General features: G+C 39.7%; 1 protein-coding gene across 1 annotated transcript; it reads left to right on the top strand.

The window, feature by feature from the left end:
- LOC110983203 (hypoxia-inducible factor 1-alpha-like) lies at positions 1 to 23,219 on the top strand. Its single transcript, XM_022242264.2, has 14 exons — positions 1 to 327; positions 4,476 to 4,663; positions 6,787 to 6,956; positions 9,050 to 9,265; positions 9,486 to 9,682; positions 11,589 to 11,695; positions 12,583 to 12,730; positions 13,494 to 13,633; positions 15,447 to 15,673; positions 16,509 to 16,613; positions 17,187 to 17,332; positions 17,950 to 18,530; positions 19,285 to 19,394; positions 20,045 to 23,219. Exons 1-14 carry the CDS (start codon positions 260 to 262, stop codon positions 20,312 to 20,314), a joined length of 2,673 nt encoding a protein of 890 aa, XP_022097956.2. The 5' UTR covers positions 1 to 259; the 3' UTR covers positions 20,315 to 23,219.
- The last annotated feature ends 1,460 nt before the right edge of the window (positions 23,220 to 24,679 follow it).

Genomic DNA, 24,679 nt, shown 5'->3' with positions numbered 1-24,679 from the left:
CTCGCGATCGCTCTGGAGTCCATAGTACAGCCAGGCAGTACTGCAGTACGCGTGAAGTAAAACATGCAATGCGGACAATCCTTAGCAGTGTTCTGAGACTGTACCATTACATGTTGGACTAGCATTGTAGTACAGTTAAACTCAAGACCAAAACCCGTTCTCAGTTATCTACAGTGGTTACCTGTTGATTGGACACGTTCCTGGGACTTGTTAATCTGCCTATTGAAGACACTAATTGGAGGAAAAACCCGGAAATATTATGCCGACTTCGAATTCAACAATAATGACATTGTCGACATCTGCACAACCAAAAGAGAAGAAGAGAAGGTAAACATCCAAGCATTTGCCTATTTTAACCGTTAGTATGACCAGGATGGCAGTATTAGTATGGTGTCCAGTTATTCCATGGAGGAATATTTGTGATTTCAGTGAGGCTCATTGAGGCATAGGGTTAATTGTTGGAGCAAGTCTTCTCTGTTTAATACTTGTTTGATGATTCATGTTACTTTACTGCAGTGTAAGGTTGCATTGTCACTATTTCATGACATGGCCTCTTCAAGACTTCATGTGGCAATACTGCTAAGAATTAGTTTTTACGTAGCCAAGCCCTTTTAGTTTTATGCATTTTGAGATGTACAGTTTTAGTAGATGAGTTGCAAACTGTTTGAATATAAACCACAAATAGCACAATACAGTTTGGTGAAATTTCTGGTAGACAGTAACTTTGCACGTAGGCCTAGCCTAACCAGGATCAGATTATAGGGCCAAATTTTCGTTCCTCTGGTGATTGTGTATGTAGGCTAGTTAACATTTACAATGTTGTTTTCACCACGTATCACCTTTCTCAGTAGCATATTTCTTCTTAGATTCTACCCAGTACTTGTAATATATTTTGCCATTGGAGCAAACTGAAGACTTATACCTACATTCACTGAAGCCTTGGGATTTTTGTCTATGTGTGAGATGTACATTACATGTATGTGAACTTTTAGATCACCAATGCATGCAATGCTGTATACAGTGCAGTACATCACACACTCTTCAAATGTGATACACATAACGGGTCAAGATGCTGCGAAGTTTCAATTTTACAAGCTCCTCTGGCCTTTGCTGTAAACTTCGACTCCTTATTTTTGAACAACTGATGAATGCTTGGGACAGCTGTTCATGATATTGTACATGAAAGTTGTTTGCAACTGTAGAGAGTGATTTGCATCTGTAGAATTCAGTCCTGTAGGCTCTTCAAGAAGAGGGATTTATTTTCCTTTAAATCAACTTTTTTTTAAGAAACCAATTGTTCAGACAAAAGTGGAGATGTTTGTGACAAAATGATGCCACAAATTCCACACATGGGTGGATGTTTGTAGTGCTCAGTTGTTATGAAAACTGAATCCAGAACTGTCAGACGCACTGCATTAAGACTTTCGTAGAGTGACACAGGCATGAATCTGTAATTGAAGTACAGCTGGATATGCATGTATTTCAAGGCATGGACTACCACAGTACAGAAAAATCAAAGACAAGGCTGAAATGAGTTGATGCAATGAAATTTAAAGAGTAAATACAGCCCTTGATACAAGTAGAGTATGAAAATGGAGGAAGATGTAACAATTTCCAATTGGTATTTTGGTATCGAGTTCATGAAACAGTCACAAACATAAAATATACACGTATATGTATGTATATTCAAGCCGTTTAGTATCTTTAATTCAAGGTGAAGTCTGTCATTTGTGCATTATGTTCCTTTGATTCAACAAAATTGCTCAAAATCTAAAGAAGGTCGCCTAAGAACACCGAATTCAGCATCCTGAACATGGTCTCCTTCAGCCAAATGCAGCACTGAACCGAGGAGTTATTGTAATAATGTGTATATGTGTGTCAAGTTAATGCTTGCACATTGGAAATGGCCTTCTTTCATTGTTTTCTTTCTAATCACAGCTGGCCAGAAAGAATCGTTTCATACATGTACCGGGTAGGAGTCTAGTCCCAGAACCATCTCTAAACCAAGGGTGCCTTTTAATAATAATTAACTGAGCGGCGAATAGACCATTCTGGTGATTTTCAGATTTTATCTCAGGAACTGACGAATTGGTTGGACAGCAGTATTCAAACAAAGTATTGCTCATAGAGCCAAAAAAACAAATTAGGAAATGATTTCAAAGACCAAGTTTGTATTTTTTTTTTTTACACAGAGATCAAAAGAGGGTTGAATTAAATAAAACCTGTTTTTCTCAAAACAGTGATATTTCATATTCATTGGTTCGTCAGATATGCAACAAATTTTACATTTGTGGTTAACAGCAAGTGATGGACTGTATGCGCTAACCTTACATACGTAGGGTAGACTTATGAACAAAAGATGTCCACATGAAGCAGGAAGGGAAGACATTCTAAGGACTTACCCATGTCCACAGGATGTTTCCCCTTTCTGAAAAACAAGTTTAGAGGGAATATTGGTCAGGGTTAACGTACCGGTACGTAAAACATTAACGTTGGTAATATTATTGAACCCTTCTTATAAACACAACTTTGATGAATAATTCATGTACGTGTACATGAATAAACCCTTGAACATGTGTAGGGTACATGACTGTTACTGTATATCTTTGTCCAATGCTACATGTACCTTGTCCTTTGTATCATGTTTTGTTGTGTGTACCATACTTTTGTTTTATATTGAAATTTTTCATTTTTTCACATAATTAGTGTAGTTTTTCTTCTTGTGGTCCAACCCTAATATCAGACTCAAATCCCTGAATTTCAGTGTCCAGTAACATGTAGATGTGTACGTGTATGCCTATTTTCTACACATACGGGTACATATTTTGTGATTTTGTATGTGACTTTCAAGTAAAACCCAGTTTCTTAATGGTATGAAAATATAAACAAATAACAAAAGTAAACAGACACTACTCTGTGAAATTAGGCAAAAAATCACATGCTTTACAGGTCAAATTCATTTAATTGTGTCATTGAAGAATGTGAAAGAACCTTCACTTAAACCTAGTAATGTGCAGTTTGAACAAAACTGTAATGACTCAGAGAAATTTGTACTGATTTATGTAAAGAAAATGACTGATATTACTGTATATTGGCTTCGACTTGTTTGAGTTTAGAGCATGATTGGTACATGTGCATGTACAGTGAGGGTTGAAACTAAATCAAAACCTTCTGTCACTAAAATGTGCAAACAGCCGTGATATCAGCCAGGGACCCAGCTTTTACTTAGTTTGCACAACATTCTCTCCAGTCATTAGGCAAATTCAGACAGGTCGCCTGCTCTATATTCTGTTATCAGGGAATTGTTACTCCTTCAAGTGTGTACATTGTGCATGCATGGATGCTTTAGGTCAAGGTCTAGACCCAACTACTATTTCATGTGTGTACATTTCATGTGTAATTTTGCTGCACTACTTTACGTGTACATGTAACGGCTCTCTGCAAAAGAGCCACTTCGGCAAAGCGCAACTGATTCCAGTCTATAGTGATATACATGTACATGTATGTATTTAACTATTTATGCATGTTTTTGGCCATTAGTTGTTAAATCATTCAAAGAATTTCAACGCCGTGTACCAGTGCCTGTACATGTAAATGTACATGTACATGAATATTTCCCAGCATAAAGCACCCTATGTACAGTGTATAGCATGACAGGTTCCCGTGGCCGTGAAAAGTCATGGGAAGTTGTTTTCATTTTCCAGGTCTGGAAGAGTCATGGAATTTTGTAAAAATGAGTAAAGTCATGTAAAAATCATGGAAGTTTTTAAACACTACATGTATGTGTGATTTCTGTTATCAGAAATAAGTGCATAAAATGCATGATTTTATTTGCAACTTTAAAGTCTAAATAGCTCAAGAAATTGCGTTATTGGGTCATGGGTTTTCATTCATATAATTTGGTCATGGAAAAGTCATGGAATTTAATTGCCCTTTACATGTAGGTGTAGTAACCCTGATAATCGTTTTGTACCACAGTAAAAGTTACACGCACAGTGTTCATGTTCAGCGCTTACCCATGGTTCCATACATCATGCCTACAGATCCACAGACATACATGTACATGTACCTTGACTGTGGTACGGTATACATGCGTCACAGCTTTGTCTATGGCTTGCCATACTCAGTTGAAATTCAAAATGTCACTGTTAAGAGCTGAAGTGAGGAGCAAGGTTGGGAAGAGAAAAACGATGTGTGGCATCACGGCATTGTAAAGTGCAAGAATTTCTCCTCCCTGGGCAAACACATTTGCTCTACGTTGTTGTGCACCGCCAGCTGTTGGTACACAGTTTTATGCTGAATTCTGAATTTTTGTTTTCAAAAGCTACTGCTGCTCTTGCATTATGTTGTCCGTTGATTCAATTGTATGTTAATGGAATAGATTTATACTGTACATATGCAAGACTGCATGATGCAGAATAATTTCATGGACATGTCTCACAGGGATGGCAACGTCATTTGATATTACCCCATAGGAATTCTGAAAAGAGGAAGTTGAAATCGCGCAATGCTGCCCGAACTAGACGGGAGAAGGAGACGGCCATCTTCTACGAGCTTGCCCACCAGCTGCCCATGCCACACAGTATGTGTGCCCAGCTTGACAAGGCCGGCATCATGAGGCTAATACTCAGTTACCTCAAAGTGCAGAACTTCACACCAACAGGTGAGGTCCGATTGAATGAGGATTTTTGTCCACCCCCCACCCCCTCAAAAAAAAAGTTGCCTTTCCCATTAAATGTACATTGGGGGGAAAAGGCAATTGCATGTTCCAGAAGTGAGAAAACTATTTTTTACTTTGCTCATATTTTTGTTGCTGCAAATATTAAGGTTTGATGGGGTTTAGATAATGCTGTACATGTACATATATATGTACATGCTTATCAGCACTGTATGTGTACCGTACAAATGTATGCACAATCTTTGAGTAGTTAAAGAATGTCTAAATTTAGAAAGTAAATGATTGAGGACAAAACCCTTTTTTTTCTGGTCAACTAAGTTGAACTTTAAAATGATAAACATCAAAAATACAAAATGATAAGTATGGTAGCGGTACCTGTACATTAAGAATAGACTGTGAGTTGGCCTCATAAGTTTTTACTCTGTATTACTGGCTTAGAGTTAAGTCGCTGGCTTGTGTGATTTTTCTAATGTAGGTTGGGTTACGTAACCAGAATGCCAATTTTTGCCTCTGTATACATCCTCTCTCTCTAGTTGTATCATTAAGAACTAAAATGGTTTTTAAAAAAATCACAAGACACGCCACAACTTCAGTCTCAAATTAAGTAACAAATTATCCAGATGGAATTATAAAGTCATCACTTTTTTTTATTGTTCATCCCTGTAACTTATGATTTGGCTTGTGATTGATGTAATTAGAGATTTTGTAGAGTCGTAATGATCGTATATTATTGGTGCACTAAGATTTATTTGCCAGTGTTCAACCTTCATACAGTAATAGAAAACCAAGTACCTGTTTACATGTACAAAAAATTCCAGAACATGTACTGAATGTGCATGTTTCATGTATTCCTTAATCTTCAGGGAACTGTGATTTATTCACATGATACATGTCCATGTTGTGTTTTTTTTTCCACCTGGTGACCTTGCATAACTCATAACCCGACTCTGATATGATATGCCCTCCTCTGAGCTGCACTTGTGCCCTCATTTTAATTGCTTTCAGAAATGCACATGTACAGTACATGTATGTGGTACAGGTGCATAATCATACGTTCTCCAATGTGGTGTCAATGCTCACTTTGTTGGAGTTGAAATTTTGAAGTTTGAAATAATGCATGACTGGGCCATTGGCATTATTTTTTTCTGTTAACTAACTTTTCTGTTCGTGATGATTGAAGCCAGTGAAAAGCATAACTTATTCTCCAGTGGTACCAGTACACATAGAAACATGTGCTATATAGATGACCAAACTACATGTACACGTATGTACATAGGCATGCACTGGGGTATATGCACCATTGGAAAGTGAACTTCTGCGCAGAAACCGAATGTGAATTTAATATAAAATACTGTTTTGTACAGCTTACATGTACATGTGCGTCCCCTAGTATCTGAAGTACTAAAGCTAGATTCCTGCTGTCATTTGCCACTGTTGACAAATACTAATATACCGGTACATGTACAAAGTTTGCTATGATCCTGAGCAGGTTAGCAAGAAAACAATGATATCAGTATTGCATAAGAATTGCCCAACTGCAAAACTTTATATTAATGGCAGCTAAAAATGTCGATGTACATGTACATGTATGATGTCAAAGAACCATTTAGCGTAAATATACAATTACATGTACAATACATATTGTGTATATAACGGTTTTAGTTCAGTTTATTTCCATATCTTAAATAGAATATTCACATACAGTAAGTATACCGGTTCTGTAGTACAGAAGGGGGCTACATTTAAGTGACAGAAGCATTTTATTATTGAGAACCAGTTAAGCTTTAAAGAAGCAAATATTTAGAAGAATTGCATAATTTCAGATGAAAGGAAAACGTAACAGCTTAACATTTTGGAAATGCAGCTTGTGCTGGATGTGAATTACTTTATAGTTGCATTAACACGTACATGTAGGAGTGTGGTTGTTCCGGTACCTTCAAGAGACATTTCAACTTTATTTCAGTACTCTCTACATGTACACCCCATCTGAAAAGATTAAATGAATCAGTTTGACATCCAGGTCACCTGGCAACTAGATGTACATGTATGAGAGCTTGTTTTCTTTCTCCTTGACATTTATGCACTGTATATTTGGCTCTCGTCATCAGCCATCAAGTCGGAACCCATGGACCTTGATGAGGATGCTCCAGTCACAGCAGAACAGCTCATTGATAACTACTACCTCAAGGCTCTGGATGGCTTTGCCATGATGCTGTCGCAAGAGGGTGACGTCATCTTTATCTCCGAAAATGTCTCGCAGTACATCGGCCTCAAACAGGTGAGAAATGGAACTGTAGCGAAAGGAATCAGAAGGAATTGAATGACAAATTACCGCCTGGCTCCAACAGCTACTGATTAGCTAGCTGTCTGTCTAGCTGTGAAAATGAGTGGAGGGAACCCTTTTAAAAAGACTTTTCAAGTGGAAAGGATGGCATGTCTTACTCATTTGGCTGCAGTGTACATGGAATCAATTTGATGCCTTATCTTGTGCACTTGCTTGTAAACTGGCCTCTTTTTTTTTTTTTTTTTTGGTTGTTCTTCTGCTTAATCTGAAAGAGTTCACTACTTAATTTATATCTCCAGCATAATTATTGTGTCTTTGCAAATTAACGAGAGTATTTTCTATGGTTTCTTCAATTTACTGCCTGGTACCAGTATATTAATCTGAAAGTTAAACTTAAGCGCACTGGTACAGTACCAGTGCATGAAGCTTGAACGTACTTTCCCAACTCATTACTGATTCCCATTTCTAGGAATTTCCTCTCTGATGCAGAAGCAAAGTGATCCCAGTCATATCACATTTAATGCCATCCTTTCTGATGACACACATGGGTGGTCATTTACCCTTTGTGGTTTTTCAGAATTGACACTGCACATGTGCCAGCTAAGGAGGAAACTTACAGTGACATAAATGTAAACAGATTGTATTTGCACATGTATGTGATTGATAAGTCACACTTGTACAGTTCAGTGCAGGCAAGAAATACACTGTACTCATGTACATGTACATGTATGAATTATTCTACAAGTCGCCTCTGAACTTCAAATCAATGGCACACATAATGGTCAATAACCTACCTTAATATGGCATTTTGCCAGGTTCTTCGTGCCAACCAGTGAGCAGAGCTCACAATAACAATGCTCGTGATCTCGGAACTGACAAGAATGACTAAAAATGTGAGCCACTGTAGCACAGTGGGGTCCAAAACCTCCCCAAAGCTACAGTACGTGTAAATACTTGGAGTTCTTAGAAATGGCCCGTAAATTTGAGTTCACAGCGTGCATTGTGCATATTGATTTTAACCACGTGTTCATTCTGAGTTGCAAACTAGAACATTTGGAAATTTGTCAGCATGTACTGGTGTGTTTCATTTGTTATGACGTAATGTACCTGCACCTGCACCGGTAGGTGTTGTGTTCACCTGCCTTTCCTAACTTGTACATGTACATGCAGTTTTGAATGTGTACAACAGCATTACAGAGACACAAACATTGCTTTTATTTTGTACAGTTGTGCATATGTGTCCTTCAGCCTTATGACTCATTTCGCAGGTCCTTGTACTGTTAGATACCGGTACTGCGGAGATTCACCTCGTGCATAATTCATCTGGCTGTAAACGTTATATTGATTGAATATCATTAGAAAGTGGACTTTGGTCAACCTGTGTTTCTGTTGGATTTATCTGGGGGGCCACATTTCAAAGTCAGATTCATGTCATTGTGGGTGTTTGTGTATGATGTGGTATTCACAGTGTTCAGTGCAAGCGGAATTCACAGAAGCTTGGGGTGACAAAAATTTCCTTTTGCCGTATTGTCCATTTGACGTCAAATCATTTTATCCATAACCTGATTCCTGCATAAAAACATGGAAATTTCCCAACCGAAGACAATATCTGGTATTGAAAAAGTGTTTGGTAATTCTGCTGTTGTGAATAACAAGTTTGTTATTGACTGAATATTTCTGTGATTTATAGTTTCATATAAAATACCATTGCTTTTTTCAGTAAAAGGCAAATTGATATGGCAGTAGTCCAAACAGTCTAAAATGTTTGAGTTCAAGAATGGGTCAGGAATGTACCGATATTTTGTTACTTGTTTCTTTTTCTCCTAAGGTGATACATGTTATAAATGTACTTCCACATTCCTGTACATTTCATGTAAGTGACTATACAATGTTGTGCCTGTAGGTAGTCTCCTGACGACAGTCAGAGCATACTGTCTGAAACATTGAGTACCCTCCGGTTCTTTTCAGAAGCACACATAGTCACAAAAGAGACATCTTTGCCTGGTGCTACCGCAAACCTATTCACTTAATATGTGCATAGTGGTAATGATTAATCTCGATTTTTGGGGATATCCTTACCGGACCAGATTGACTTGATTGGACAGAGCATCTATGACTTCTCCCATCCCTGTGACCATGAGGAGATCAGGGAACACCTCTCTGACCATCCCTGGATGGGGCAGTCCCACAGCACCAAGGCGGCCAAGCGCCAGCATCAAGAGAAACATAGCTTCCTGATGCGCATGAAGTGTACCTTGACTGCCAAAGGGAAGATAGTCACATTGAAAGCGGCCACATACAAGGTGACCTTTTAATCTGAAATCATATCTTTCAATTGCAGCAACTTGTTTGTATTTTTGCAAAGAAAAACAGTTTCTGTATTTAAAGTAACAAACATGTTGACGGTGCCCCCCTCCCGTATTGGTTATTTAAGATTATATGAGTTTTCTAGCCCATACCCATGGAAAAATATGGGATCATGACTTTTCATATGCCTTTTGATTTTTCTGTTTCTTTTATTAGGCAATGGATTGCAATGGAATCCTGAAAGTTTCTCCTTCTGTGGTGACCTCCAATGGTTACCGGCTGCCCCAACTGAGCTGTCTGTCACTCATCGCCATGCCCATCCATCATCCAGCCAACATAGAGATACCCATGGATGAACAGACTTTTCTGACCAGACATAGCATGGACATGAAGTTCACATACTGCGATGACAGGTAAAAGGCTCAATTTGCACAAGATTCAAGATTTTTAAATTAATCTGTTTAAAAATCAGAAAATAATTCAGACTCTGGACCACAGAGCACTAGCAAAAATACATGTATTTCACTAATACCATAAAACTAGATCAAAGTATTGTCAAACTGTAAATTTTTTACCAGGAAAAAAAGTTGAAAAGATTGGAATCAGTGGAACTTACTATGGCTATCTCAGTTTGGTCAGTCATTTGGGGAAATTTTGTGATGAGTTACACATGTGACTTGTTTGACAGGTACCCAGTACACATGAAGTTGGAAGTTGATAGCTAACCCATGTTTGGATGGCATTCATAGAAATTCTCTTCAGTAAATGGGTGCTGTAGTGTATGGGTTTATTTCATCTGTGTGTAAAGTTTTGTTCCAGTTGTTTTGAACAGCCTAATTAAAAGTACCTTTAATGTTATATGTGAAGTTCCCAAAAGAACATACATATTACATAACTAGTGTATAAATTAAACATGAATTTCCAAGACAAAATGTTTCAGGCAAGCCCTCCTCAAAAGACACAAACAGTGCTATTGAAAGGAAATGGGAGCCACTTAATTGTGAAGTCTTTATCTTCCGTACATGTTCATGTTTACATGTGAGTTGCTCCCTCCAACCCAGGGGTCAGGCCACAGACAAGAATTCTCCCCAGGTTCTCCCAGGATCCCTCCTTCCTTGTCTCAAGTTTCTTGTGAAATACGATACCAGGGCACCTGGGTCAGTTCAAGGATTTAAGGATTGTGGTTTTGGTGGCTCATGCTAAAAAACCAAACAGCAAATGAAAATGAGAGATTTTTATGTGAGTTGTGGAAGGATGCATGCATTTCGAAAACAGGATATCCTGCTTGGTGTGTGTGTTAATCATGGGTTGGTTGGCTTGCAGTGTTCCGGTAGTGCACCAAACCGTTGATTGGCCCATGAGTATTTTATGTCTTGGCCCTTCACACGCACCTGCTCTGTTAGGCTATTCAGTGCCAAACCTCTAAAATGTGAAGCATTCAGACAAGGTTTAAGACAACCTGACCCCTGGCTTACAAGGGTAACCTGGATATTGGATTATGGAAAAGGCCTGTGCAGTGTAGGTCTTTGTGGTGCCACACTGTGTGCTATACTTACATGTAATTTAACTCAGTGTCATGGTATAGAGTACATACATGTACATGAGAATTGCTCATGCCTACATGCACACTCATGTCCCTACTACAAGCAAGTTCAGTGTTTCATTCTTGAGCTTTTGTTGTTGAACCTGAATTTGTTTTATGATTTTTTCATCAACCCTCCCTATGGCAACAGCTTTGGAAACAATTCACAAGTAAAAAGTTTAATTTTACTGCTTCTTATTAAAAAACACTTTACTTAAAAAAAATTTCCAAACTGGTTTTTTGTATGTTTCATTTCTAAGATATTTAATGGTTAATTATTTTAATAATTGATCACCTTTTTTTCAGAGGCTTTCAACCCCCTCCCCAAAACAGTTAGATTAAAAAAAATGAATGTACATGTACTGTTCACATGTCACTAATAAGGCAATTTTTGTTAGCACCAAAAACTTAAGATATTTGTGGTACTTGAAAGCTTATATGGTGTCAAATTCCACCTGCTGTTAATTTGATCAATTTCTGCCCCCCTCCCTTACCCCTGAGAAAGGGTGAATCAATTTCCATTCCATGTCCCAGGGTTAATGGCCAAGTGCATTTCACCATGCACATACATGTAGTTTAGACCACATGTAAGCATCTCCCAGTGTGTCATCCTGGATGAAAAATACAGATTAGGAGACTCAGTGCAACAAATATGCTGCATGAATTATATGTTGTGAGTGAAGAAGTTATGCATTTGAAAAAGATAATATGATGTTGATTTTTATTGTCGTTTACAGAATTCAGGACCTCCTTGGCTATGATCCAGAAGACTTGGTGGACCAATCCTTCTATGATTTCTACCATGCCTTGGACAATCACACCATTGACAAATTTCACAAAGATTGTGAGTGTTCCAGAGATGACTAATTTATGATTAGTTTCATCCTTATCAGGCACTCGTATGGACAAAACACCATAGGCCACAGCAGGAAAAAGGGACACTGAAAATTCAGAGTCTCACAGAAATCAAAAGGCATAGTTGTCAGTGCATTCAAGGAAGCCTGTTGGGAAGCCTTGTGTTTTATACCTTCCTGCTTTCATTGCCTTAACCTTCTGGTTCCAAAATGCACAGCTAAAATGACCAGCTGTCTTTGAAAAAATAGCGGTAATTCAGCCAAGTTGAAAATATTAATAAGATTACTCAACTGTGCTGCCTACATGTACATCAATATAGAAAGAACAACACTTTAAATGACAAATAAACTCTGTGTATATTCTGAGCAGTCCACTTTCAACCAGCATGCATGATGCATACATATCATTTCCTTTTGCACAAATCAGTTGGTTTCATGAGTGGTTCTCTCCATAACTGACGTGCAGCAGTGTACTTGGAAATATAGTCAGGCTTTTCCTTGATTGAATAATACCTTCCTGGTTTTAGTTCGAAAGTATCTCATTAATATTTATTTGGAAAGCATGGATCACAGGCAAAATCTGAACAATGAAAAGGTAGCTGTTAACGTCATCCCTTCCGGTGTGTTAGAGAAAGAATGATTTTCCCAGAAACAAAAATGCAACTGAGCATTCTGCCAGCATAGAGTAGATCTTTCAATATTTGTATATTACTATGTATGTTAACATGTGCTCTCTTTGGATGGAAAGTCACTGAAAAAAAGGAATACATTTTTACTTTCTGAAACCTGCAAAATGAACGTTTTAATAAGCAAAACTGTTCTTGGTTACACTGAAAACAATTTACCCTGTTCCTTGGCTCTGCGATCTTCTTTGCAGTGTTTGCCAAGGGACAAGCTACGAGTGGACGCTTTCGCTTCCTTGCCAAGAAGAGTGGCTATGCCTGGATGGAGACGCAGGCTACTATCATCTACAACAACAAAACCAACAAACCACAGTGCGTGGTCTGCATCAACTACATGATCAGGTTAGGAACTGATCTACATTGAACCAAGTGCAATTTCCTCTTCAAGGGATGTTGCAGTTTGAATGGAGGTCATTGACCAAGCTGTATGTATTTTGAGGGTTTTGTATTGTTTTAATTCAAACTGCAAAATGTTGTGCTTGTAACATTTTTGGAGAGGGAGAGAGGAAATGAACGATTGTTCATTTCGTTTCAGAGACGATGCTGGAGCACTAAGTTTGGAGTGAGAATTTGCTGTTAAGTTCACATACCTCAATTAGTTCACATGTCCAAACTTCTTTATAGTGTCAATTCAGCACATGCAGAAATTGTGTACCTGTGTGAACATAAGACAGTACATTCAGATTCAAACCTAAGTACAGAGGTTGTGTTGAAGGAATGTTTTGAGTTTGCATGAACAACAACATGAGTGTTTGAACACACGGTTGTCACAGACAAGCAGAAATATTAGTTTTGAAATGACTCAGACTCAACTTGAGCCAGTACCCTGACATGTTCAATCTCTCGTTTTCAAAGTGGTTACATTGTGACTCAAAATCATAAGCCGGGGTAGCCAGACTGTACTGTGTTGTTTTTTTTCCGTGCTTGCTTCCAATCATACATGATAGCTCAGTATCCTGGGTGAACTTGGGAAAAAAGACTTGCCCTGGTACAATGCCCATCTTTCACCAAAGTTCCGCAGAGATGATCATTCTCACACGGAGATGCTCGGAAGAAGATCATTACAGACTATTGGGAGATTGACACATTCTCTTTTGCTCCTTAGTGGCATTGAGGATGAGGATGTAGTGATTGCCACTCACCAGCTGGATGAAGCCATGCAGATGAGCACAGAGAAGACCTTCATGCCTCGGCCTGATGGCATGGATGATGATGAATTCCCTCTCTACTTGACGGGATCAAAGAGTAAGTACAGCTTCATCTGTCTGAGTAATCCTTCTCACAGCAGGGTTGTAGTCAAGACCCTTCTAAGACCATGGCAAGACCAGTACGAGACCTCCAGTCTGAATTCCATATACAGGCTCTTCACATGTACTGCAACAAAAGGATTCCATTTTGATCGTTTGCTGTATCTCTTGGGACTGTCTTGACTACAACTCTATCTCATGGAGTACTAATTAATCTCTGAGTTGCCACTTGACATTCCTCCCCCCTTCCCTGACCTCTCCAATCCAGCAGGCTGAAGTTTTCTTCTTTTTGGTTTGATATCGTTTGAGTACCTTGCGTTCACTGTGCCGCCGCCTCCTGCCACAGTGCATTTTAACTTACAGAAGATTGCCAGTTGATGCACTGTTGCTGTTCTTGCTGTGTTACTGCTCAACTGAAAATCATTCTTGTGTCAGCCATGCTGAAGGGGTTTTTTGGTTTTTATCAAAAGTCCAGTGTTTCTGATGCTGACAGAGCAAGGACAACATGAAACCTGCTTAGGCTGAAGTGCACTTCTTAAGTACACATTAACTCTGCCTCTGTGGCGAATCTATAGCAGAATAGTTTGTAATGGCCTAAGCATACCCGACAGTCTGTGGAAGTAAAAAGATAAGCTCACCTGACGGTCTCACAGATGGTTTTTTATACTCCAATTGGAGATACATCACTTGAAGATGTTTTTTTGGACCGGTAATATTGACTTAACATGTGTATTCATCAAGTGTATGGTCTGCTTCACCAAAATGGGTTGCACAGCCTTATTTTCCCAATCCTTCCTCCTGTGGTTTTTTTTTTTACTTGTGGTTAAACCTGTCTCAAATATGCTTGGATTTGGCAGCATCTTAATACCTAAATGGGAAGTTGATGCGTGGTGCTTTGCCATGTCTGAAAATGAAGTACCTTTATAAGCAGGAGACCTTGAAGGAACTGAATGTTAGTCAGCAATTTTTAACTTCAACCGTCACATCTGAAGAGGATCCCTTTGTGTATTTGGATAGGAAAAAAGATCTGGCCCAGGGTTGTAATCTGTCTGACCTTTCCAATGAGTTACACATGCATGAAAGGAATAATCAGTGTGGATTACCTTACTTGCAATTGGGCATGCGACGATGAAGGCAAATCTGGGTTGAATGTGTCAGGCGTTCATTGCCCTAAGGCGGGATACATGTATTTTGGGCTGTGGAATTCCAAATGACCTGATAGCCAAAGACCCAGCATCTGAGAGATTACATGGTTGAGAGAATGTGGAGCAGCGTTGTGCTGTCTGCTTGGTTTGTGGGATACGTCACAGGGTACTAAAGTAGTTTCCCTCCCAAATTGATTCGCCAACTCAATTTCATGTGGATATCTGTACAGTCGAAAATCGATTAATTGCATCTTTCTCATCTGTAAGGTAGTACTTTACCATTTGGCAGATTTGGGTGATGAGGGGATGTTACTTACTGATTTGCATGCAATGGGCAGACCAATTAGGTCTGAGCTCTGTTAAAATGAATCCAACTTGGTTCAGTTGACAGTTGAGAGTGTGCTTTTGAGCAAACTGTGCACGTTAAATTTCTGGAAATGAAATCTGACCTTAAAAGGTTTAAGGTTAATTTGGTTCCAAGCATTTTATCATAGGGCTTCCAGAGTATACGTTGATTCTGTTGATAACAAGTTTTTATGGAACTTTGGATGTTTTTTAATATTTAGGATGTAGAGTTGTCATTCAAATAAAATGTGGTGCTTGGTAACATTGGACTTGTCTATGTTCAAGAGTTTTAATGACTGTGTTTTAATTTCTTTTTGTCAGGTAATGTGGTGAACGCAGAGGATTTGACCTACTTGGCCCCGACTGCTGGTAATGCTATGGTCCCCCTAGACTTCCCAAGCCCCCCTGTCCCCATCACCGAGAGTGACCATATTCCCAAACCCGAGATGGATGGCCAGCAGGAGTTTGTGCCGTTTTTCCCATTTGTTCCATTGACCCCCAGTGCCGATGAGAAGCAAACCAGTGACGGGGGAGGCATGACAAACCAGGTGAGGAAAGGAGTGAAATACTAAGCAGACTGAAGTGTTGTTGTGGCAGCTGGTCATCGTTAGGGAAAGAGAATCCCCACCCTCCCAGAACCTTCAAAATTCAGCAGGAGGTTTAGAGAGAGTTTACAGTTACATTGACTGTCATGAGCTTGATGAATCTAGAAAGTTTGAGTACAGAGAGCCTGCCGTTGGTTTCCCTGCTTCATACTTTGAAGAATTCTGGAGGGTTCTGAGCAAGAATACCTAGGGAGTTAGAATCAGTACGAATTGTTACATTTTCATGGTCATACGGCCAAGTTGAGTGGAAATGGGATGATGTGAGGATATTTTTGAGTTTTTGAGTACAGAGCAATGTCAGGAAGTATCTTGTAAAGTCCAAGTCTGTGGATGTGCGTTCTCATGGTTGGTGAATTCCTAGTGGAGCCATACAGGCAAGCTCGGCACAGTGTCATAGCTCTGCTTGCTGTACACAATATATGTTTGCCGAGTCATGGCAGGAACTCCTGCATGTGTGGTTTGCATAGTTCGCAGGGTAACAAGGGATGCTTGATTGCGTGCATGCGTGAATCTCATGAATAATTTCAGTACCAAGTCTTGTAAGCACAGAATTCCACAAGTTAGCTAGGCTGTTACAGCTTTGACACTGTGGCATGTGCTGTTTCCCATGCAGTTAATGCCAGGTGACCATGAAATGACACGTGCACCATGGTCTTTGGGCTGGAGAGTGCTGCAAGCAGATGGTGAAAGGATGTCATTATCCCAATAGTCAGTTGGTGATAAACTGACCTGCCTTCCATATTTCTAAATTTTGGGGATCTTGTTTTGTCATCTCCAGGAATCACCTGCCAGGAAGGTGGTGACACCTGACTTGATTCTCCCTGACAAGAACTCTCCCATGAGCTCGAGTAAAGACCCTCTCATGCTGGACTGCACCACAGAGGTGAGTTCTGACACTGTCATTGTGAAACACACAATACACCGATTGGAATCTCACTCTCCCCCCCCATTCCAGAAACAAAATGTGACCTACCATTCCGTAATCAGGTTTTAGTGCATAATGTAGATGTTTGACCATGCCTGCTTTCCTAACCGTTAACTTTCAAACTTCAGAGTGATCCATGGTGCAGATGTTGTCTGCAGAAAGCTTTGGTAGTAACAGGCTGTGAAAGTTGTGAAATTTGCATTGTTCATGTGTGTAATGTCATTTCCCATACAATAGCTAAGGAGCCTTGAGCCTGGTTTTGAAATGCTGAATGGTACATTGCGGCTATGGCTGTTAATGATACTTGTGCTAACATAAGCCATTTGGCCAGTGGCTTAATTCATGTCTCATAGACACCTGTATTACTACCAGCCACAAACACAGCCTCGGGAAACAACTCCAGCTATGCCAATCATTCTTGATAAGCATAAGGTGGGAATGCAGCTATTCTGCCTGCTCCAAAAAAAAAAAACAAATTAAACAAGCAAACAGAAATCCCAATCTCTTGTTTATCTATTTGCTATTTGCCAGGCTGGTGGCCAACTTCACGCTGATGACTTGTCAATGCGGGCGCCATACATCTCCATGAGTGATGACTTGGACTTTGGCGGAGACAAACTCATGGTTGACACACAGCTGGCTGAGACTTGGGAACCTGTGGACCTTTTTGGAAACATGTAAGTGGCTTCATGAGGAGTGTAACTTTAATTAGAGGAATCTGCGAAATGGTGGATTTGGAATTGCTGATAGAGTACCACTTGCACTGTTAAAGTCAACATGTTGTAATTATAAGCCATTAAGTTATATTGCTTATTTTATTTTCAACATGTGCTGTTTCAGCATTATTTAGACCAGTTCACACTGTATAGAATTATGAAGCAAACTGAAGTTGCAAATGGGGATTTTAAACCTTGTCAACAAAATTACAGTTGCTGAGGTACACAAATTCAATTCACCTTTACTTTAACATGAATTCATGGAGCAACCTTTGGATGGTTTGAGAAAAAGCACAGTTCAGTTACTTTTGTACAGACCATGTTTTCAAGACAACCACTCAGTGTTTTTTGTGTGTTTCCTTGTGTACTTGATAATTTAGATTGTGCATTTTGAAGTCATAGTCCTAGATAAATATTAGAAACTCAGAAATATACCTTTAGGCATGTTAGGGATTTTAACCATTGACTCTACTTGATTGTGCCAAACGTTTCTCATTTTCCTTTGTGTCCGAAGTTTTCCCCTTTGTTCATATTTCCTACATACTTGGCACACAACAAATTTTTAATTCAATTTATAGGAACAGCAATGGCTACATGGACTCAGTGATATCACCGTCGTACAAAGACCAGAAGCAAGAATTACTGAGTCCATCGTCTGGTGCCCTTACTGCTCCTAGCACGCCTTATAGTCCACAGTCACGGTCACCGTTCAGTCCCCAGTCAGTGATGTCACCCGTCAATAAGCTTTGCCAGAGCCTGCCTAACTTGTGGTTGGCTCGCGACGATGACCACCCTGGGCCGACCTCAGCCACAGGGCAGCCTACCAGCTATTGGGACACCAACAAGTCTCCTCCCCCTCTCCTGCCTATGTCTCCGCAGACCCGTTCACCCCTCGTCAGCCCTGCTGGACGCCCAGCCTCCACAGAGAACTACAGCAGTTTCTCCAGCGGGAAGCATCCCCCAAGGCCGGAGGTACAGCAAGCCCTGAAGAGGAAACTAGAGACTCGGAGCGACAAGAGAGCCAGACAGTACAAAGTGGCTCGACTAAACGATGGAGGGACAGATTTGGGGGGAGGGAACAGTCCAGGAGGGAGAGGAGGTGGCAGAGGATGGAGCGTCTCTAAGGGGGGCCTGGAACTGGATGCATTACAACCTCCAGGTAGGATGCAGTGGTACTTTCTTTCCTTGCTTCTCAGCACTTGTGACTTTCAATAGAATCTGGCCTGGCTTGCTATGCGGAACCCGGATTTGTGTACCTTAAAAGTCAGCCTGGGGGAATTTCATCCCAAACCCAAAGCTTGGCATTTCCATCTTGTTGCTTGAGAATTCTGCAGAGCTGCAGTTTATGTGCCTTATTTATGGTTAAGTCATCTGGAACTCAACAATAAAATTATTCATGCAAATGGTTTTTATTGAAAACTTAAGACAAATAATAATTCAATTGGAAATGATATAGTGCTGGAAAAAAATGGATTAATTACTCCCCATGAGGGATTTTCTAATGATAATAGAAAGTCATGTTGGAAATCTTGCAATGACTAGAAATAGACTGGTACAACCCATTCAAGACTTGGCATAAACGAAGCAGGTTTGAGATTCACCTTCTAAACATCATGTGAATAACTTATTGATTCACTCTTTGGGCTCCCTGGAATGTTCCTAGTGATCACTGTAACAGAGAAGAAAGAAGCAGGGATTAGAAATGAGCTGAAGTTTTGGCTGAAGGATTGGCAGGAGCTAAATAGTCCATTTGGTAATAAAGCCAATCAGTTGAAACCTAACATCCTGAATCTGCCAGCGAAATTAACATGTCCAGACTTGCTGACTTTCATCTGGTAAAACACCTTAAAAGTTTCCCCCGCTGATTAAGTAATAGTGTTGAACATTGTTAAATTTCTGTGAATTCTATCCAGGACGTGGCAAAGACATAAGCAGTCTGCAGTCACTGTTGCTGCAACCAGCTGGTAGAAGCATCAACAATCACTTTGGCCACTCGTTGCTCCTACAGAAAGTCGCTCAACAGGTGAGACATCGGGTTTTCTCCTTCAACAAGACACCCTGAGCTTCGTGTCCATTTAGCAGGAACTGTACGTTGCCACGTACTTCCTCTGATTTGAGCCCTAGTGGTACAGGATTTAATCACATCATTAAAACGTTCCTCTTGTGTTGTCTGCCTATGCCTTCCAGGATTTGATCCTGGATTTCTTTTCTTGTGTGCATAGTTGACAGATGTTTATGCTATAAAGTTCTTAACGGACTGATTTACTCATATAAAAGAGTACAGTTGTCAATAGGGCAGTGGAGATTGATAAGGTAAATGGTTTTGAAGAAAATGCTGATTTAGAAGTGACCCTCTAAATCATGGAGTAAATATCAATTTGCAGGGACATATATTTCAAGAACCTTTGTCAAGAAATTTTCATGTACATAAAGTGCACTTGGTAGGGGCATGAACCGTAAAGATTCTTTTGTTTTAAGAGTGTTGGCGTTTTTAGCAGATGGAACGGTGATGAAGTGATCCCTGAATTTTCTTCATATAAACCCTCCTTCAAAATATTTCCAAAAAGAACAGGATAGTTTATTTTCTCTGTAGGTTATAAAAATCACTCGTTTTGATAAGTGATCAAGTAATTTCTTTTCATCTAATCATGTTTGTGTTGTTTTACTCGGCAGGTGGTCAACAAACAAGTAGGTAGTGGTGGAACCAACAAGGCTGACGCCAGTAAGTCCTTGCTTTCTATTAGCGGCGGTCAGGAACACTTCCCTCTCTTCCAGGCCCAGCCCTCGCCAGGTGATGCCGAGGACGGATTGGTGGACAGCAACAACCTCCTGAGCTGCCTGCCGCTGATCACGAGACAGGACCTAGACGTCAACACGCCCCTGCAGGCCTCGGCGGGACTGCTACAGGGAGAAGAGTTATTGCGGGCGCTGGACGTACCCTGAGGGGGTAATGTTGCCACAACAAATGCTAACACAGCCTCTGTCGCCGACAACAGCACAATGTCAGCAGACGAACATTTGTGTAAAGATAGTAAATGTACATAGAGTGTGTTGGTGACCAACTATGAATCATATATTTTAGTACTGTAAATGAGTGGATGGCGTGTGCTGTCGCACGCACGTTGACTGTGTTCTTATACATTGTTTGAATGCCTAAATGCGTACCACAGCAAACTTCAAATGTGCCCTTATAGACACTTTGCCAGCACAGGATGGTCTGCCAATCTGAATGCCTGTGGTGAATGTGACCTCATACACATTTTGTAGTTGTGTACCATGGTGCTTTAAAAATGCAGAGCAGTGTCCATCCTGGACGTCTGTAAGTTGCAAATGCACACTTTGAATGAGTGCCCTTAAGGCTCATGTCCACATGAACATGCAGTTTGAACTGCTAATCATTTGCAGTTGGGACTCTGGTTTTTAATACATACCATGTATGTTTACTCTGCGCCTCATACTCTTTGCTCCAAGTTCATGGTGCTGTGCCATGATCGTGGTATTCGAATATAGTGTTCCAGACCTTTCGAGCCAGGAAAGGGCATATATTTCCACAGATGAGATTTTCCCTCAAATCACTAAATGTTCTGAAAGATATTAAACCTATATTATGAAGTAGTATTAAGCTTTCTTGAATTATCTGAACGGTGAAGTTCCGTTATGGGATATATTGTCTATCTTGTCATTGTATTAACTAATCCTAACTCTCTAGGGTGTGTGTAAAATCATATTGAAATCTGAGGATTTAGCCCTGTTAGGGTTCAAAGAATCTTATGTGATGCTTTATAAGCAGGAGTTAGGACAATCTTGAACATTTCTGGCAGTCCAGTGTTTTGATGGCATTTGGGATTGGGTCTGGGGAACACAGGTCTGGAATCCATTTCATGCAGTTGGCATGGACAGAAAATATTGGTCAGCAAATTTATGTGCAAAGTCCAGACCAGTGGAGAACCAGACGCAAGAGATCTTTCAGACTTTTGTCTGAATTCAGACATTTTGAATCTGATAGAAAACATTATTGGTATGGGAAGAAATGCACCTTGCAGACTTTTTATACCCAGTTTCAGACATTTTTTAAAATGATAATCTCATCCCTGGAACCAGTGGCACAGACTGTACATCATGTGACATGTTGACTGCTAACCACTTTTTTTGGCTAAGCAAATATTTTCTGTGCTTAATCAAATGTTTAGCTCAGACTGTAGCACTATGTAATAGGCCCTGGGTGTGAAGAGCTTTTCCCTCAGACTAACAGAGGTCCTCTTCTTTCCCTCATGCATGTCGTTGCAACATGGAAAAAACCTGCACAAGCATCCTGTGCAGATTGGAATTTCTTATTCTTTTCCTTCCTTTATTACTGCCTTTGGTCCTCTCTTACTACATTTCAAAAAGGATGCACTGTTGATGTTGTGACTGAAGTAAAGAGTGCGCTTTCACCATTGCAATGACAGATGATAAAGTGGGGCCTGTTCTTCCTTTCCCCCACATTAGCCATCTCTGGCGTTGCTTGCATTACGGTTAGTTTATTTACATGGTAAAGTATGCAATGAATTCACTCGTGATTGTTAACATTAAAATAAAAACGTAGCAATGTCTGACTCTCCCGCACAAAGACATATTTTGTAGAACTATTTTTAATACGATAAGTGTAAGGCTGATACTCGTGTTCAAAAGGGTTTCTGGGTCATTTCGGTTTAAGATTCAATTTGTGGCCCTTTCTATTCTCCGCTTCATTCAACACAATTTCCAGTAAGAGCTTGTGCACCTGTATACATGTACCGCCTGGATTTTAAGTTAAAAACATTCGTAATTTAAATTTTCAATTTGTTTTTGCCAAAGCAGCACAAACTTTTTTATCAACCATTGTTGCACCACATATTTCTCATGTAAAAAATGCTGTAAATCGCCAACCTTTAGATTCTAAGTTCCTTAAATACATTGGAGTTTCTGTCCACCACACAAAGTTGCATGCATGGCATTCAACGAGCGCAACGCTGTCAGAAATGTCCCACCTGAAAACATAACTTTAGTTGTGTTATTTATTCCTGGATTGTGAAGAGAGAGGGAAGAAAAAAAGATACACAACCGTGCAGAGGGTTAAAGCTTCTTTAACGGGCATTTTTTGTTGGCGACTTCTGTAGTAACAATTAATGTACACCTAACTGACCAGGAAATGTAATCCTAAATGTGAGATTATTGGAAATTGATGACGTTTGTCAGTAGTGTTTCCTTGTGTTCTCTTTCATTAGCTTGTTCACTAAGATTGATCAGACTGTGGTATTTGGGATGGAAAAGAATTGTTGAATGATCTGAAATGCTCCTGTGTTGTATTGTTCTGAAGTTATTGTACAGGAAGAAAAGGGGGGAAAAATTATGAGGTTTATGAGGTTTTTTGGCTTTCCAAGACTACTGTGGTGTTCAGTATTGATTAGACTGCACAGGCAGAAGTATATATTACGTTTGAAGAAAATAAGATCTGAAATAGTGGTCATTTTGGTTGTTTTGTGAAAATGAATAAAGTAAAATTGTACTGCCTTTGATATGTTGCTAAAATGAGCAGACTTGTAGCTGTAATTGCTGTATTAGTTTGTTGCCTTCAGAATTGGCTGAATTATGTATTAACTTCTAAGAAATTGACAGTCTTATAAAAATTGCTCCCTTGTGTGGTGCTATAAGTGTGTTTTTATTATTACCGTTACAGCACAGGTGAAGAGGAATTGTTGAACAAATATACGTTATTATTAATACAATTGTGGTGAGGCCAGGGAGGTAATTTTACTTGAATAAGTCCTGACAGTTTTTTTCCTAAACTAATAAACCACTCTTCTGTATTAAATGAAAAATGACAGAATATTGTTGCCCTGTTTCAGCGGTCCTGTGTAGTTCCCCGTTGTGGTGCAAATTGTGCTAAGTCTTTAGTGATCGTAGGCACGGTAAACAAATACACCGGGTATTCCTTTTGTGTTTGTGTTCGGAACCCTCTACCTCAGCATGCATTGTACTCTCCTGAACATTAATTTGAATTGAAGACAGGGATATCTGTGAAGTCTTTCTCTATAGCAGCAGGTGCATTGGTTGTTGAGGCCAAGCGTCTCTTGTCTGCCGCTGCTTTTAGTCCAGTACAGATGCTGGAGAGCCTCATCACTCTTTGGGTTGTCCACCATCATGAAGTGGCTATTAACACATCTAAGTGATGTGCCATTGTCCAGATAGCAGGAAGTAGCTAACATCTCAAATGGAATCTTTCAACATCAGAGAAAGCAGTATCGCCCTATCTGTTACTGGGCTATTTGAACAAGCCAACCTCTAGTTGGAAAGGAGTAAAGAGTTGAAAGGTTACCACTTGCGACCACCATCCCTGGAAATGAACCTTTCAAAAAGGAACATGTGAGACTGCTTCAGGTGGATTCATCAGAAAGTGCATCCGACATGCCACACAAACACAAACGTTGAGCAGCATGAAAGCCTTTTTTCTTAAAAGGGCACACTTCATCATGAAATCCTTGAAAACATATACAGAGATATGTAAAACAGTTGTTCAGGATTGCAACAGAAAACCTGATGTACTTCAAAATTCTGCTGTGAAAAACTAACCCATGGCCATGTAATGTATGTCCTTGTCTGCAGCCGAAGGGAGATCAAGTCTTATGTTGTAAGAGTCTGTGTAAATTCTGGAATTTATACCCTGAATGTTGCACAAGACTCTACATAGTATTGATCTTCATTTGGCCGTTCTTTAGCTGTTTTGGATGACCTTCTACAGTACTAGTAGACAGAATTCTTCCCAGTGGAATGAATATTGGATATAAAAAGAAAATCTTAAAGAACCGGTAATGACAACAAGGTAGTGGTAATGACAGGAAACTCACTTGCCGAATCACTGGGCAATTTAGCATTTAGGGTAGCCCCCATTATGACACAATCTTCATAAGCTACCTTTAGGGTCAGAAAATTGACCTGAAGTAAGAAACTGTTTTGTGAAGTAACTCAAACTTCAGGGTGGTGCTAGGAGTTGAGATTTCAGGTTTCAGAATTTCACTAAACTGTAATATTGACATTTTGTGAAACTTGTCCTTCCAGAATTGAAACAATTTGAAACTGAGTTATTGAGAAGACATGGAAAATGTTAAATGTACATGGACAAGTGTATACATACGTTTAAAAGTCCTCTGTGAAATTGACTAACTGATTAATGAATAGTTACAAATTGTTTGGGACGGTAAAATGAACCAATAACACATGGCGGTAAAGATGTGAAATATTCAATATATGGCTAGCCAAATTGCTGGAAAAAAAGAACTCTAAATCTGT

This window comes from Acanthaster planci, linkage group LG01, assembly GCF_054643075.1.
Source record: "Acanthaster planci isolate LZ-2023a linkage group LG01, COTS_SCS, whole genome shotgun sequence".
Classification (NCBI taxonomy): Eukaryota; Metazoa; Echinodermata; class Asteroidea; order Valvatida; family Acanthasteridae; genus Acanthaster; species Acanthaster planci.
The sequence above is the reverse complement of the archived record's forward strand: the minus strand, read 5'-3'. Positions and strand labels throughout refer to the sequence as shown.

Bases quoted from the DNA above. Each gene is read 5' to 3' on its own strand.
- LOC110983203 (XM_022242264.2), top strand. From the start codon at position 260: ATGCCGACTTCGAATTCAACAATAATGACATTGTCGACATCTGCACAA. The intron at 13,634-15,446 runs GTAAGTACAGCT...TCTTTTTGTCAG, and splicing joins CTACTTGACGGGATCAAAGA to GTAATGTGGTGAACGCAGAG. The intron at 16,614-17,186 runs GTGAGTTCTGAC...GCTATTTGCCAG, and splicing joins TGCTGGACTGCACCACAGAG to GCTGGTGGCCAACTTCACGC.